Source organism: Amborella trichopoda, chromosome 2 (assembly GCF_054954075.1).
Source record: "Amborella trichopoda isolate Santa Cruz 75 chromosome 2, AtrichopodaSantaCruz75HAP2 v2.0, whole genome shotgun sequence".
Classification (NCBI taxonomy): domain Eukaryota; kingdom Viridiplantae; phylum Streptophyta; class Magnoliopsida; order Amborellales; family Amborellaceae; genus Amborella; species Amborella trichopoda.
Window position 1 is genome coordinate 28369472 of NC_142337.1, and position 16184 is coordinate 28385655.

At 35.5% G+C, this 16184-nt stretch overlaps 1 protein-coding gene across 1 annotated transcript in view; it reads left to right on the plus strand.

Annotated features, from left to right (window-relative positions):
- Window positions 1-2759: 2759 nt before the first annotated feature.
- Window positions 2760-16184, plus strand: part of LOC18425876 (aconitate hydratase, cytoplasmic) — a 37658-nt gene continuing 24233 nt past the window's right edge. The window contains exons 1-2 of the mRNA XM_011622013.3: window positions 2760-3194; window positions 4780-4884. Coding sequence (XP_011620315.2) covers window positions 2903-3194; window positions 4780-4884 — 397 coding nt within the window. The 5' untranslated portion in view covers window positions 2760-2902. The remainder of the gene's footprint in view (window positions 3195-4779; window positions 4885-16184) is intronic.

The window sequence follows — 16184 nt, forward strand, 5'->3', positions numbered from 1 at the left end:
CCTAAGATTTATTTTCATTTATCATTCACACTTATGATTTTTTTTCTCTTCTTCATTCCTTGATAAAGTTCTCTTTATCTTTTTTAGTTAGACTTGCTCGCTTTTCTTTATTTCGTCATGTTTTTACCTACTTTTAATGCTCTCTTATTTAATGTAGTATTTATTGTGCTAAGTTAGTTATATTTACTCTCATTTTCCCTTTTGTTGATTTGTATTTATTTCTTTGTTTTGGCATTTATTACTTCTCCATATTCCTCCAATGACGTAGATCTCTTCTCAACAAACCTCTTTTATCTCTCACTCTCATCATTAAGTAATCTTCATTCCTTTCTTGAGAGCATTTATTTCTAATTAGGATCTTTGTGTTTATTCATCTTTCTCTCTTTACTATTAATAATGATGGGGTAGATCTCTCTCCTGCTTCTCTTTTTCATCAAATTATGATTTAATTTCCTTTTACAACATGTATTCTTGTTGGTTTGTAGTATCGGAGTCTCTTCTTGTTTTTCCACATTTCTTAGTATAGATTCTATATCTTCCCTTTGATTTTTCATCTTCTCTATTTGCTAATAGTTTTTTTATGCCTAGCTCCACCCATTTCTTTTGCTGATTGTGTTTGCGCTTCTTCCCCTTCTTTATTAGTATGAGGATATGGATCTCTCCCGTCTCCTGTGCATTCTACTTGAATGTTAGTTGGTTTTCCCTTATTATGCTTTTCCGCCTTAGTTAGGAATATGTTGCTTTAATCTCTTTTCTTTCGGGTTATCTTATGACTTCGACATCGTCTACTTCACCTCTCTCATGTTCTGCCCCCTTTTGTATTTATTTTATCTTTTTCCCCTATCTGTTGTTCAATATGTCAGTCGTCTTCATCTTCTCCTAGTTATATATCACTTTCTCGCCCTTTTATTACTTTTTGTTAGTACATACTATGTACTTATTCAATTATCCATTTTCTAATGCATCATTCTCTCCTTCTCTCTGTCTCTTTCACCCTAACTCTATTTCTTATGCTATTTTCTTTCATTTCTTTATTTTATTTAGTCTTGTTATTTTTATTGCGTATTATTTATTAGTATTTACTATCTTCTACTCTCCTCTCTTCTTCTTCTTCTTCTTTTTTTTTTTTTTTTTTCATGTTATATTATTATCTTTATTCGTATCTCATACTCATATCTCTGTGCCTCGTCGACGAGGACCTCATCATCTTGCTTCTTCGCAATCATGCCCACATCGCCATGGTATTATCTCTCTCCTTTGTCCTATGTTATGCATATTTAGATTAGTCTTATTTTTTTGCCTCCATGCTCTTCAATTTCTTATTATTCTTGTATCTAGTACTTAGATTCTTCACCCATGTTTATTTGTAGCTTCCTAGTTTAGTTGCTTACTTATGGTTTTATGCTTTTGTTCTCTTTTTACATCAATTTTCTTAAAATATTCCTCTTATCTTCAAACTTTTTCCTAAATCTTCTTGGTCAAGTTCCAAAGTTGAGATGAAAGGGAAGCAAGTTTTGTTGGCAATCTTAAAGAGATAAGGTCTTAGGTTCTCCTTCGGAATGTAATTTGACGTGACTCATACTCTACCAACTTATCGATTGTTTGCACCCAGAATGAAAGCAGGGGTGTAGTCCCCTACCCACAATTTTGAGTATAAATAATTACATGTAGAAGGCATAAAATAAAAAATATAAATATTTCTAATCTCTTATCTCTTTATATATTTCAATCTAAAGAAAGGTAAAATATAACCAAAAGAAAATTTAAAAGTCACATCATAATGATTTAATAAAGTACATGAGATTCAACCTTGCAAGTATGATGGTAATTAATGTAGGAATCTAAGAACTTCTTTAAAATGTTTATTCTAGATGTGCGAAACACTAGGGGTGGCAAAAAGGTTGGATCGGATCTGTCTGACCCAGACTCATACCTTAAAAAAGTTATGAGACCCAAACCTGACCGGACTCGAAGTTATTAGACCCAGACCTGGACTCGGATCCTATCAGACCCAATAAAAAAAGAAAAGAAAAAGAATATTTAAATATAATCTAATATTATGTTAAATATATACATTATTATTTAAATATTATATCATGGGCCCAGAACTAGACCCGAATAGTGTTTGTTTCCAAGATTTAATCCTCGACCAAATCAGTTGGACTTATACCCGGACCCTTACCGGGTCTAGGCCTATTGCCACCCCTACCAAATACTGGAAATGTATCTCACATCATCATCATCTTCAAAATCTTTTTCCAACTAAATTTGAAATGTATCTCTCAAATTACATCTAAATACTACTCAAACAATAAATATCAATTTTCCAAGATAACATATTGCGCCACATAATGTATTTCTAGACACCCAAACAACCTCAAGATATAACAAATATGGATGTCAGCATGCTTTTTTTTATAGGTAAATAAATGTCAGTAGCTGTTTATTATAAAGGTATAATAGGTTATTTATAGGGAGATTATTTATTTTTAGTACATAAAAATCACGATAATTCGTGTCTTTTAAATTTCAAAATAAGTAATCATGAGATAAAAAGTTAAAAAAATATATTCTCAGACTTGACTCATCCCAAGCCATCGTATTTAACATCCAATGAATGGAAATCATTGGTCCCACGAAAATAGTTTCTCTCCAAACAATTCCAAAGTATAATACCATAAATAAAAACGACCGAGTCAAATTTGTGGTCCTAGGGATCATCACCCTGACAAAAGGGGCACGGGACCCTAAGCATCGTTAGTCCACTAGACAACCTCTTTCTCTCTCCGGCAACTAAACAATTTCCCATTTAACTCGCAAACAAATATTCATCACTCACCCATTGCTCTGCCGTTTCAGTTGCAGACGCGATCAAATTTCCTTGGGTTTCTTCCTGCTGATCATGTATATAAGCGGTTCTACCGGCCTCCTCAGAGCATCTAGGGCTTCCTCCCTCTCCTTTCTTGCTAGAAGATCATCGCCCACTCCCTCTTCTCCCTCCCTCTCTGCTTTCCTCCATTCTCAAACCCTAAGCTTCTCTGCGACCGTTAATGGCTTCTCGAACCCATTGAGGACTTCTTCTCAGTGGTTTTCTAAGGCCTTTTACGATTGGCGCTCGCCTGTTAGCTTGCGAGCTCAGATCAGGAGCTCAGCTGCTGTGATCGAACGGTTTCAGAGGAAGTTCTCCTCCATGGGTACAAGCCCTTGTTTGTTGGAGGATAGGAAATGTTTCTAGCTATTTACTGTGTAGCTTTTCACCTTGTCTCATTCATTAGAATTTAGAAATGGAAATGATTGAATTGTAATACGGGGTGTGGATTATGTATCATGATGATTGCGTTTCCCTGTTTGTGAGCTGATAAGCTCTTATAATCATCAAAACTTTAGTTCCTTCTTTTGAGTTTAACTTTGTTGCATTTGGCAGGAAAGGAAGTGGTTTTGATTCCAATTCAATCTGTAGGTTCTGTCCCCTGATGTTTTTCTTTCACGATAAATGAGATTGTTTGTTCTATCTCTAATTAGCTGGCAAGATTATTCCAGAAGTGGCATCTGAGTTTGAAACTGACGGATTGAGCCCTCCCTTGATAATTCTTTCTTTTTATTTTATTTTTATAATTTTAGTGTGGATAGCGCTGTAGTGTAGAAAATGAACTTGAGTTTATTCGTAATGTATGCACGGTATATATTCCGTAAGTCTCTTTTTTTTCTTCTTTTGACCTAGCTATTTTGCACTTCTTGATTTTTGTTTGAGTGAATTTGTGTGTCAGAATATGTTGGAGAGTCTCAGGTTTTGAAAGCCTTTGGGTGTCCCTACCTATTTAAAATTTGAATTCGTTATTTAGTTCTGATATGGTGTTTTACTTTTAGTTTGTTTTACTTGTTTGTGGTGGTGGCACTTAGTCCCAGTTGAAGAATGTGTTTGCTGGTACACGTTTTTATTCCAGATCTGATTATGTTTGGCTTTTTGCTTCTGCGTTTTATATTTGTAAGTCTGCCAAATTGCCTTTTTATTTTAGTTCTATATGCTCTTTGCTTGGGAAGTTTTAGTATGTTCTCGTGCTTGCATTTTTCTAATCTTTTGATGTTTTTGTTTGACTCCGAGCATGCATATTGCTGTTCAATTTACATTGTTGTTCAACTTTCTCATTGTTTAATTAGCACCTCAGAATAATTCTCGTTATTAAATTTTTTCTCACTGTGGTGATTCTATTATTTTCCGTCATGCCCTGTCTTATGGCCTGCTTGGGACTGGCACTGGATGTGCAATTGTATATGTTGCGGTTCTTTATATTTGTTTCATTCTAAACGAAATTTCCCCTTGTTTAGATGGTTCAGTTCATGTTCAGTTCTTAAATATCCTTGAAATACCTTGTTGCTTGATTTCCGTTGATTGAGTTGAATCAAAAATTCCTTGTGGCAATTTTGCATTCTGTGTATTTTTTTGCTTTGTGTGTCCCTGCATTTTCTTTCTCATGTCATTTTTTTTGGTTTTATTATTTGATTGCAGTGGTTTGCTTAGAAGAGTGACTGCCATGTCCATGCTTGTGGATCTTGTCAGTTTGTAGCTTCTTAATGTGTGCCCGTTTCCTTTCGGTTGGAGATTCTTGCTGCAAATAGTTTTATTCATTTAGCTGTTATTTGTTCTGTCAATGGCGGTGATTTTATGTTTCTGTTTCACTAAATTTTTGTGGTTTTATTAGCTACTGTTTTTTTTAACCAAACTTTATAGCACCACATGCTATAACTCAATGCATTTATTTGATTTTTTTTCTGCTTCAGCATCTGAGAATGCTTTTAAGGGCATCTTGACTGGTCTTCCGAAGCCTGGGGGTGGTGAATATGGAAAGTACTACAGTTTGCCTGCTCTTAATGACCGAAGGATTGGTACGTATATGTTTTAGTTTACTTCCAGTTGTGTAATTGAATGGGATCAGTCTTAAATTTAGTTTGTGTTATTTTTCATGGTGCCAGATTAATCACTAAAATTCTTTACGATTAATTTTTTAATGAATCACTTGGAAAGATTTCACCAATCCAAAAAAACATTATGAAAGTTTTACTCTACCTTCCTTGGGCGATTTTTGATGCAACTAGAGTGTTGATGGACAGGATTAAAGAGAAAATATGGCTGGAAATTTAACAGACTCACTAAAAGTGAAGCTCAAGAGGTTTCAATGGAGAAAAGTCACTCTTCAAGGATTAATAAATTCCAAATTATTCTCAAAACTTCGCACCTAAATAATATTTTAAATTTCAGAAACACCCTTGTGAGCAGTACTTCTGAACAGTTATACCTCTATAAATAGAACAGTAATTATGGGTTTGTCTAGAGTTAACAACCCCTCAAAATACAAAAGGTAATGTTACAATGAGTTGTGATGGGTGTATTTATCAAAAAATAAATAATTTTTGTTCAAAATTACTTTAATAGGTAACTTAATCATTAAGTAATGCCAAATTTGAAATTTTCACAAAGTACAATGGTATTTGTGTATTTGGGAAGTTAGTGCCTTGGAACTATATTTGTAGAGTACCCTTGTCATTTGGTAAAAATTTCAACTTTACCTCTTATAAAAAAACAAAAATACCCTTTTTCTTTTGGTGATATTTACATAAAGTCCTTACTTGATGAGTAAGATATCACAAAAGTAATTTTGTTTAAAAAAAGAAATCACATAGTTAGTGAATCCACCTTTCTCAACTCACTCGAACATTAACCTTTGTAATTTGAAGGGTTGTAAATTATAGATTATCCCATTAAGTATTAGAGATGATTTCAGTATGCCATCAACAACATTGCCTGAACCCCCCTTATTTGAAGAAGAATCCGCCCTCGAGTTCTAATCAATATATTGCTTCCACCTGTTAGGATCTACCCATTTGAACTCCATATTCGAGATCCACAAATCTTCTGCGTTACATTTATCTTTCTAGTGTACAAGATATTAGTTATATGATCCATGCTTTGTGGTAATTGTCCTGGTATCAAGCACAAAATCAATCACCTTGGCCTCGAACTCTGGCAGTTGCTCCTGCGGCTCACCAATCGATCTTTGTCGTTCTCACCATGAGATCAACAATGTTGAATAGTGGCAAAATATCATAACTTGCTAGATGCTCCACTCTATCTCCCGATCTCTTCAGAACTCAACAAGGTAGCCGAGAAATCTCACCTTCCACGGGTAGACCATAACCAAATCACCCTCATTTTTCAGCGCTTGTGTCAATCAACACCCTCTTTGTAACGCGTTGTGTTCCTCTTAAGCTTTTCTACCAGTGTTGGCTGGATATCTCGAATGTGTTTCACCCAAGCCTCTGCATCATTGCTAACTTGTTCCATATTAGGCAAATTTTCCCTAGATCCAGTACTTACTTGGGGTTCTTGCCATAAACTACTTCGAAAGGTTTTATTTCCGGCATTATCAGCAGGAATAAATCCCATTACTGCGGTCATCCTTTTGTCAAATAGAACAAAAGAATACCCGAACTCCTGTTAACTTTCTCTATCTAACCATCTGTTTGAAGATGGTATGCTCTGCTGAACTACAACTTCTTCCCCATCTTTTGCCACAAGGTCCTCCAAAAGTGGCTCATAATGCATGTATCTCGATCTGAAGTGATAGTTTTGGGAACATCGTGAAGCCAAACATCTCTGAAATACAAATTGGCTGTCTACGTGGCATCCAAAGTGTTTCAGCAAGCTATGAAATGCGAACAATAAACTACTACGAAGATAGTGTTTGCAGCAATCCCATCACAAAATCCATATATCTTACACCGGCTATCATGGTACCGTAATGGAATGTACAACCTGGTGCTTTGAGTCCTTCCTTTTGTGAGCTGGCATATATGATATCTGTATACATACATCCCAAAATCTCTCCTTCGCGGCCAAAAGTACTTGTCCTACACCAATTTTAAAGTAAGTCTCTGCAAAAGTGACCTCCTAGTCCTTCACCATGCAATTCAGAAAGTATCTCCGACCTCAAGGAACCATTTGGTATGCAGAGGCAATTCCTTCTAAAAAGAAAACCTTCTTGTAAAACATAATGTTTAGTAGTTTTTGAGTCTCCTTGCTCTACCTATTCAATAATTTCTGCAAAATATCGGTCACTAGCATATTGTTGATAAACTATTTCAATGCCCAGAACTAATGTTGATAGAACACTCAGCCATGGACTCCTGCTCAATGGATCTGCTACTCAATTTTGACTTCCAGCCTTATGCATGATCAAAAATTGAATTCTTGCAAGTATGAAACTCATTTGGCATGCCTTTTATTCAAACTTCTTTTAGTACTTAGGAACCTCAAGGCCTCATGATCAGAATAAAATAGAAACTCCTGCTGAATCAAATAGTTCCTCCAGGGCATAGAACTCTAAATCGTATGCCGAATATCACAACTTAGAATCATTCTTCTCATTGAAGAAAGGAACGGGTGTATTCTCTTGGCTCAAAATAGCACCAAACCAAACATGGGATGCATCACAATCCACTTGAAAAACTGTGGCAAAATTTGATAGAGCTAAGCCAGGTGCCCATGTAATCTTTTCTTTAATCAATTGGAAGCTATCATTGGCTGCATGTTGTCTAAACAAAGTTGGTTTTTCGCATACAATCTATAATGGGAGCTACCAAGCTGTTGAAATTTTTAATAAACCACCGTTCAAACGTAGTTAGCCCATGAATACAAGTCGATGTCAGCCAGCCAATGATTGCTTGAACCTTAATCTGATCCACTCTATTTGCCTTAGCAGATACTACATATCCCAAGAAAATAAGACCATTTGTCAAGAAAGAACCCTTCTTAAAATTGATGCATAACTTTTCAGCTTGTAATGTTTCCATAATTTGCCTCAAATGAACCAAATGTTCCTCAACTATACTGCTGTAAATCAAAATATACATCAAAATATACCACAATAAACTTCCCTATGAATGGTTTGAATACCTAATTCATAACTTGATACAAGTATTGGGTGCGTTAGACAAGCCAAACGACATCACCAACAATTTATATAACCCTTCTCGAGCCTTAAATGTTGTTGTCCATTCATCTCCAGGTCTAATTCTGATGTTATGAGACCCACTTAATAAGTTGATCTTCGAAAACACCTTAGATCTTGATATCATCTAAACAGGGTATGAGGAATCTAAACTTGATAGTGATCATGTTCGTCGCCTTGTCTCCAAGTGCCATCTTTCTTGGGAGTCAACTATTCTAGGACAACACTAGGACTTAGACTCTCACAAATCATCCCCTTATCTAATAGGTTTGAAACTTTCTATATTGCTCGTCATGTTTGTGAGGACTCATGCTGTAGTGTGGTAGATTTTATAAACTAGCTCCCAAAACTAAGTCTATGCAATAGTGGATATCTCTGATGGGAGATATTCCACTTGGTAATTCTTTAAGCATCAAATCCTTGAATTGATCTAAAAGCGTCTTAACTACCTCATTGCCCACCTCAACACCATCGTTATCCTTCATTATTAAGGCAAACCCAACTTCTTTTCGCTACTTTCAGCTAAAAAATGTCGGGGCAAAACTACGTTCTTTTCTACCTTAACCCTCTCTTTATCATCATATCTTAGGGGGTGTAATTTCTCGTTCACACCATCCTTGGTAAACAATTACATGTTTATGTAATTATGGATCACAAGACTTTCGTACTGCCAAGGACATCCTAACAACAAGGGACATGCGTCCATTGGTAATACGTCACACCATACAGATTTGTTATACCATTTACCAATAGAAAAAGAGATTAAGCAAAACCATTAGGAACTTAATTACCTTGTTTGTACCATTATAGGATTGCAGATGCTTCTCTTTATTTGACTTCAATTTATTCACCATTTCTTGACAAACCATGTTCAGCCGCTTTTGTTGTCAACAATGACCATGCATACCTTGCTTTGCATAGCGCATCTTGTGTGAAAGATTTTAGTACACAGCCATGGCTCATCATGCCCATCTCCTCCACCCCCACAGAGCCCCCCCTTCCTTGCTCTCTTGCCCCTACCTCTAATGTTCCTTCCTCTGTCACTCCTTCCCCTCTCCCTTATCTGTTGGATATGTGGCCTTTCAAGGCCTTATATGCGATGCCAGCAATGTAATGAGTCACAGCGGGAGTGACCATTGACTATCGAACTCTTTGCGTACTGGGAATTGTATAGGTCAAAATAACCCCATCTTTGGAGTTTTTCCTCTAGTCAGGGTCGGTAGGATTAGTTTTGCTTCATGTCGTGTGAGCCAAGGCTTGGGGATCAATGGATCTTGGTTTGTGACATATATACATATACACATATATTTGTGTGTGTGTGTGGATCTTGGTTTGTGATATATATATATACACATATATCTGTGTGTGTGCGTGCATGCATGCGTGTGTGTGTGTTATATAAGCCTTGTGTGAGCAGAGCTGGGCCGTAAGAGGACATAAGCCCAAAATCTCAGATATGTGTAGCTTGCTTGCAGCATGTGCACAGACAGTCGCATTTTGTGAAGCCATTTTGATATGGTAAGATCCGCCTATCAGAACTGTGCACACGTGCTGAGAGAGGACCCCGGCATCTGCAAGAGTGCATGTCCTTGGGGGACACCTGTAATCTACTGAACAACCTTGGGCCAACTTTGACAGGTTTACTCATGTTCAGACTAAGTTTGTGATGAATAGGCGCCTGTTGGGCTGGTTTGAGAAATTGGATTAGATTTTCGGGTCTAGCCTAGAAGTATCATACAGCCCGATGATGGAGGGCATAATCTTATTTTTTATTTTTATTCAATTTCAAAGGATGCATAATATAGTTATACTTTTAGAATTTATTTATTTTTATACTTTTAGAATTCTAGGGTTTTTATAGTTTTTTTATTTATTTCATGAGTACTGTTCGAGGTATCATTCATAGGGGTAAAATTGTCATTTCAAAATTTAAGTTTAAGTTAGGATATATAGAGCATTTTAATCATTATATAGACATGTAATGTCTTTGAACATTGAATTATAACATATACGAGATGTGTGGGGCCTTGAAAACGTCAAATTCCACATGATTTTTAGATATTGAGAGAGAGAAAAGCTTAGGCTTTTGCAACTCCAGCTTCGGTTTGGAGAAGAAACCTGTGGTTTCTTCGACTTATGCTTGTGTGTAGTTTTGTTTCTTGCTGATTTTATTGTTCCCTCAAATTTCCCTACATCAAGTGGTATCAGAGCTCTTGATCTACACGGAAGTTACTGTAGCACGTACGGAGTTACTGTAACACCACTTTTTTTGGTGTCTTAGATCAACAACAATGAGGGGGAAGTTATAGTGGGGTTTAGAGTTTGCTGATTTTGGCTAAAGTTATGTCGAAACAACCTAGATCTTATTGATTTCAACTAATTTTGTTGATTATTTGCCTAGGATTTGTGATTTTGGCAAACTCATGGCAGCGAGAAGGGGCCATAAAAGGGAGATTTTCATAGATCCACTCCATGATCTCATAGATGACCGAATTAAGGAACTTAAAAGGCAAGTAAAGCAGCTGGTGCAGAAGTTCGCAAGCTTCAATAAGACGGGTGATCTTTTAGGCCAAGAGGATCTCAAGTACAAACCTTTTGACTTTTGTGCTCTGTGTGGGGAGTCGAGTGATGATGACAGTGACAAAAGATCTAGACATGGGGAACATCACTCTAGAAGTATCACTTTCAAATGTTACTTTGACTCTAAAAATGTCACTTACTTGGACTTGTTTCATGCTTACTCAAGCTCTATGTGGAGTAAATATGAAATGTGACTTTCAAAGGTGGGGGACATGTCATAACTTGTCCCGTTATCACCTTCACACCAATAAAAGGTCCCCATTTCAAATTTCTAAGGTGTGAGCAAATCATAAAATTGGGAATTTTAATTAAATCATGAGAATGAGAAATCTCTACACTTACACATGTGAACACACACATGCCACCACACATGTGCTTCACACATGTGCCATAAATTACTTATAACATATCCATGTTATGTCTTATATCCAAACAAGGTCATACACCCAGTTTTAAGCTTTCCATGTCATGCCCCATAGGGTGATGATGTGGCTACCTTATAGGATGCATCTGTGGCCCACATTGGCCATCTGTGTGCCACATGCCACATGTGCAGACGTCCTTAATTAGAATTAGTACACAGCAAAATTTATCAAAGCATTTTTCTTTGAAATAAAATGTCCAAAAATCATCTAAAATAATAATAAATCAATTTTCATCATTTCTTATCAAAGCATTAAGGTCTGACACTTCCAATAAATCCGGGGTTTACCAAATTCTATTGGTGGTTGAGTGATGTAGGAGAACTTGAAGAAGCTTAGAACAATCAGCAATAAGCACCTTGACACAAGCAATTTTGGAGAAACCCTAAGTCTTTCCCCTACTTAAGGCTAAGCTTTAGGCTTCTTTTACAAGACAAAGTCTTTTGTTTTTCTTAGAGGGGAATACATGAATGACTCTCCAGCCCATCCATGCCCTTATTTATATTGGAAAATTATTGTTTTGGACAATATTTGTCCATACACTTAACTTTTGACTAAAAGGTCCTAACTTAAGTATAAATTGAAACTAAGCTTCTTAACTTTAATTAAAATGTCTAAAAAGTTCCTAACTGGTCTAGCAATGAAATAAAATAGAAAGAACATTTGAAATAGCCTTAAAAAAACTAAAAAGAAACCCAAACTATTTATTGTTATTGTTGTTCTTCTTAGAACCCCACCTAGGGTTTTCATCATCTAAATATGAGAGAAAATTAGGAGGAATTCGTTGCTCCAAAAGAAGATACTCGTTGGTGATGGGACAACTACAAGTTCCTTGGACTATGGGGCAACCATGCACGTCACCAATCAAGAAATATGTTTCCAAACTTAGTCTAGGAAGTAACTAAGATTTGCATAGGGGAAATCAGGATGAACTAGAATTAGGAATTCAGATTATGTTAAGGATACTCAATACGCACTTGGGTTGCATGAGAACCTCATCTTTGCTTTTAGCTTTATGTCCTGGTTGCCCGTTTTTGTTCATGTGAGGTTTTTGGTTGTGTAAGGACCTCATTGGTCCAAACATTTAGTGAGCTATCTAGAAAATGGTCTATTTCCCAATAGATATCAAATCCCCAGTTGAGAGGCAAAAAATGATTAGGCCACATAAGTAGTGAAATGATGAAAAGTCTTCATAAGATATTGATGATAATTTCCAAATCTTGTGTGAAGAATATTTCGGAGGAAAATGATTAAGGTCTCTCATAGGAAAGGTCCATAGAGTTTTCTGGCTTTGGATAATAGTCCACTCTAATATACTTGATATAAGAAAATGTTTGTCACCTCAAAACCTCCATCTTAGTCTCGTCTCAAAGTTTCAGGTTGTTTATCCTCTATCCTAATCACATCTCAAACAATACCATGTTGAACTCCAAATTTGATTTCATTCCCAAGAACCATGTTAAGTGCTTAAGATTCTATGACTTGTTCAATGGAATAGTCGTTGAGTGTCTAGATGCATGTTTTCTTAAAATGAATTCTTGAAGAAAGAGTGACCCATGACAAACTTGCTTTACTTGAGATTAAGGACTAGTGCCCTCTACCCACCTTGAAACTCAAAAAACCCAGAGTGAGATGACCCCCCCATTTTTCCTTACCTGCTTAAGTGAAGTCTGTGAAAAAGGTAGTGAGATGGAAAATGATGAACCTTCTAGAAAGCCATATGATGTCTTAAAAACATGCAATGGTAGGAAGCCATACACACTCAATCAATGATAGCAAAGTGTGGAGATGTTCTGTCTTTTTCCGTATCGCAAGACGAGCGGATCAAAGTGGGTGTGTAAAAGGAAATTGAAAGAAAAGTTTTTGCTTGCTCAAGAGAAGCCTGATGGATTTCAAGTTGAAATGAAAGGAAAATGTGGTGTAGATGTTGTTCAAAGTCTCTCCATGACTTGAAACAAGCATCAAGAAGGTGATTTATGTGATTTCATGATAGACTGACCAAATGAGAATTTTTAAGGATGATAAGTGTATGAATGTTAAAGTCAGTGGGAGTAATATAGTACGCTTAAAACTATATGTGGACAAATATTGCCAATAACTCGCTAGGACCGGTGTAAGAGACAAAGGATATTCTGAGAGAAAGTATCATAATCGAGATTATCAGAAACAAATCAGTGTGATCGTTTCGTATTGAAAGAAAGTATCAAAAGGATTTAGATAACCTATCAGTGGGTAGGAGGGTCAAACCAAGATGTTTTCCAAAGATAAAAGACGATATAAGGAGAGAGTTCCCTACGGGATTTTATGGGATCCTCAATGTTCCTTACCCAAGGAACCAGGCTAGATTTAATTTCTTCCCAGAGTGAGATTAGTGGATCTCAGAGAGAAGGGCATTGGAAAAGCTGTTAAGAGAATTTTGAGATTTTGAAAAATTATGGGATGATTTGGACACTGGTTATGCATGGATATTTTGATTACCAAGGGAATCCAGATAAGTGAAAAGCTGCCTCTAGATATTTGTTCATTTATGAACAATATCGTTAATGGATTCATGATGTGTGGCAACCTGTCTGACTGCTAAAGGAGGTAATGATTTCCTCAACCATCTCAGATATAAGCCATTGAGGTCTGTGAAACTGTTAAAATGATGTGTGATAATTGTGTTGAAATTGCAAGGGCAAAAGAGGCAAGGTTCATAAGAATTTTGAGACATTTTAGAGTTGAATTCTATCATATCCAAGAGGATATAGAAATGGTGATTTTGAATTCTAAACCTAAGAACTGCCAGAAGTTCTTATTTACTGTGGAATAGTGAAAAGTTGTTTTAACAGTGAAAAGTTGATTCTTTTCATACTGTCGGCAACACATTAAAAGTAGATTCTTGTACAGTCATCTTCTTTTGCATGAACACGTGGCTGAATAAACCTGCAGTCGATCTGTCCAGTATCCTTATTTGTCTAGTAAGTTTTAGTGGCGTGGTCCCACTACGCTTCTTTCCTTTCATCATGTTTTGAATATTGGATTCTCCAATACTATCAAAAGTACAATCACTTAAATTATCTTGTGAACCACGTGCTTGCCATTCACAATAAGCATCAAATTCTTCCTCAAAAATATCATTTGCTTCCATGATAAGCTCAAGTGGCAGGTCTAGCCTTGCAGGCCTTTCACATAGGGTCATAAATTATTCTGTCTCTCTTACTTGTTTAGCAGTAGGACAGTGGCTTGTTGGCAAAGATGTGACAAATAAACTTCTTTCATCACCAATTTTGAAAGAATGATCATATGCCAAGGAACAAATTTCTTGGCTAAATGAAACAATGATATGAAAAAGAACTTTTGGCAGTTCTTAGAGGAATACATATATTTGGCACCAGAAGAATTTATTATCAAAACAGATAATAAAGCGGAATTCCTCCTTTTTCTCGTTGCCTAGGAGTGGCTTCTTGCTTTTGTCCATTTGGCTGGTCTTCTGTATTCATGCTGAAAAAATCTGCAAGAGCTTAGTGCTTTTAATATATTCGACCTAAAAGTTATAATGGGTTTTGATTAGACCGTCAAATTCTTTTGGGATTATCTTCCCCTTCTTTATTTGTGAGAAAATATTTTACCGCTTTATTATTTGTTCTGATAATAAATTCTTCTGGTGCCAAATATATGTGAAATCTCTTTATTCCTCTAAGAACTGCCAGAAGTTCATTTTCATATGTGATACAGTTTTTCTCATTTCGTTTAAATTTACCTGAATTATATCCACATATAAATTCTTCTTTATTCACCACAACTTTCAAAATTGCCTCCCAATTTTCATTTGAAGCATCAGTTTCAAGTATAAGTTTATCCCCTTCTTTAGAAAAATAAACAGTTGGTACATTTTCAAGATCAACTTTAATTTTTCTGACTATTTCTGAGTCTTTAGTGTCCCAAGTGAATTCTTTATCTTTTTTGAAATAAAGGTTTCTCCTTGTTAGATAGATTTGGCATAAAATATCTCCTGTAGTTTAGAATTCCTAGGAAACTTTGCAAATGTTTTTTATCCACAAGTTTGTCAGGAAAATTTTTGATTTTGCCAACAATATGCTCTTGTAATCTTATACCTTTCTGGTCTCAAATTATTCCTAAAAATTCAATTGACATTTTTTTAACTTCAATCTTTTTGGGACTTAAAATAATTCCATTGTCTAGGAATTTATCGCATATTATTTTTAGATGCTTTTTATGATGTACTAGTGTTTTAGAAAATACCAAAACATCATTAATGTAAACTACACAAATCATTCAGGTCTGAAAAGATTTTTTCTATCCATCTTTGGAATATCTGAGGAGTATTACACAATCCAAAAGGCATAACCTTCCACTGGTAATGACTGTAGAGTGCACTAAAAGCAGTCAATGGATTTGACTCTTTTGTTAACATAATTTGCCAAATGATTTACAATCAAACTTACTATAATATTTGGAATTTTTTGTTTGATGGATCAATACATCTTTTCTAGGTATAAAATATCCATCAAAGTTTAGGTTTTGATTTAGTCTTTGGTAGTTTATAACCATTCCGACTTTACCTCTTTTTTCTTCATTATGGTTTCTTACCATAAAAGCAGTGCTAGAATGTGGACTTGTAGTTGGTTTTTATAAATCATATTTTCTAAAAGTTCTTTTATTTGTATAGATAATTCGTCTATATCTTTTGTAGTATAGACCATAGGCTTAACTCTAATAATCTTGTTTAGATTACAGAGTCTTAGGCTACAGTATATTGGGTTTCTAGACCATAGCTTTCGAGGATTATCACTGAAATTTGGTTCAAGAGTTTTATATACCCAGTGATTTTCATTAAGTTCTTTTATTTCATTGATTTTTTTTGATAAAATCACCACGCTTTTGCAACGAGAATCCTATTTGACAACGATAGTTGTGTTCTAAAAGTATATGAATTGATATCTTTTTACCTTTTTGAGTAATGACCAATTTGTCGTCATGGATTTCTATTGGATAGTAATTTTGAAGGAAATTGTTTCCCAAAATAAAATCACCATGCATGAAAGGAAAACATAAAATTTTTGAAATAAGAAATTTTTTGTTTCCTAACTTGACTGAAACATTTTTGGCTTTATACTCTATCTGAGTATTATTACCATCAATTCCAGTGGCCTGTATAAGAGTATTCTTTTTT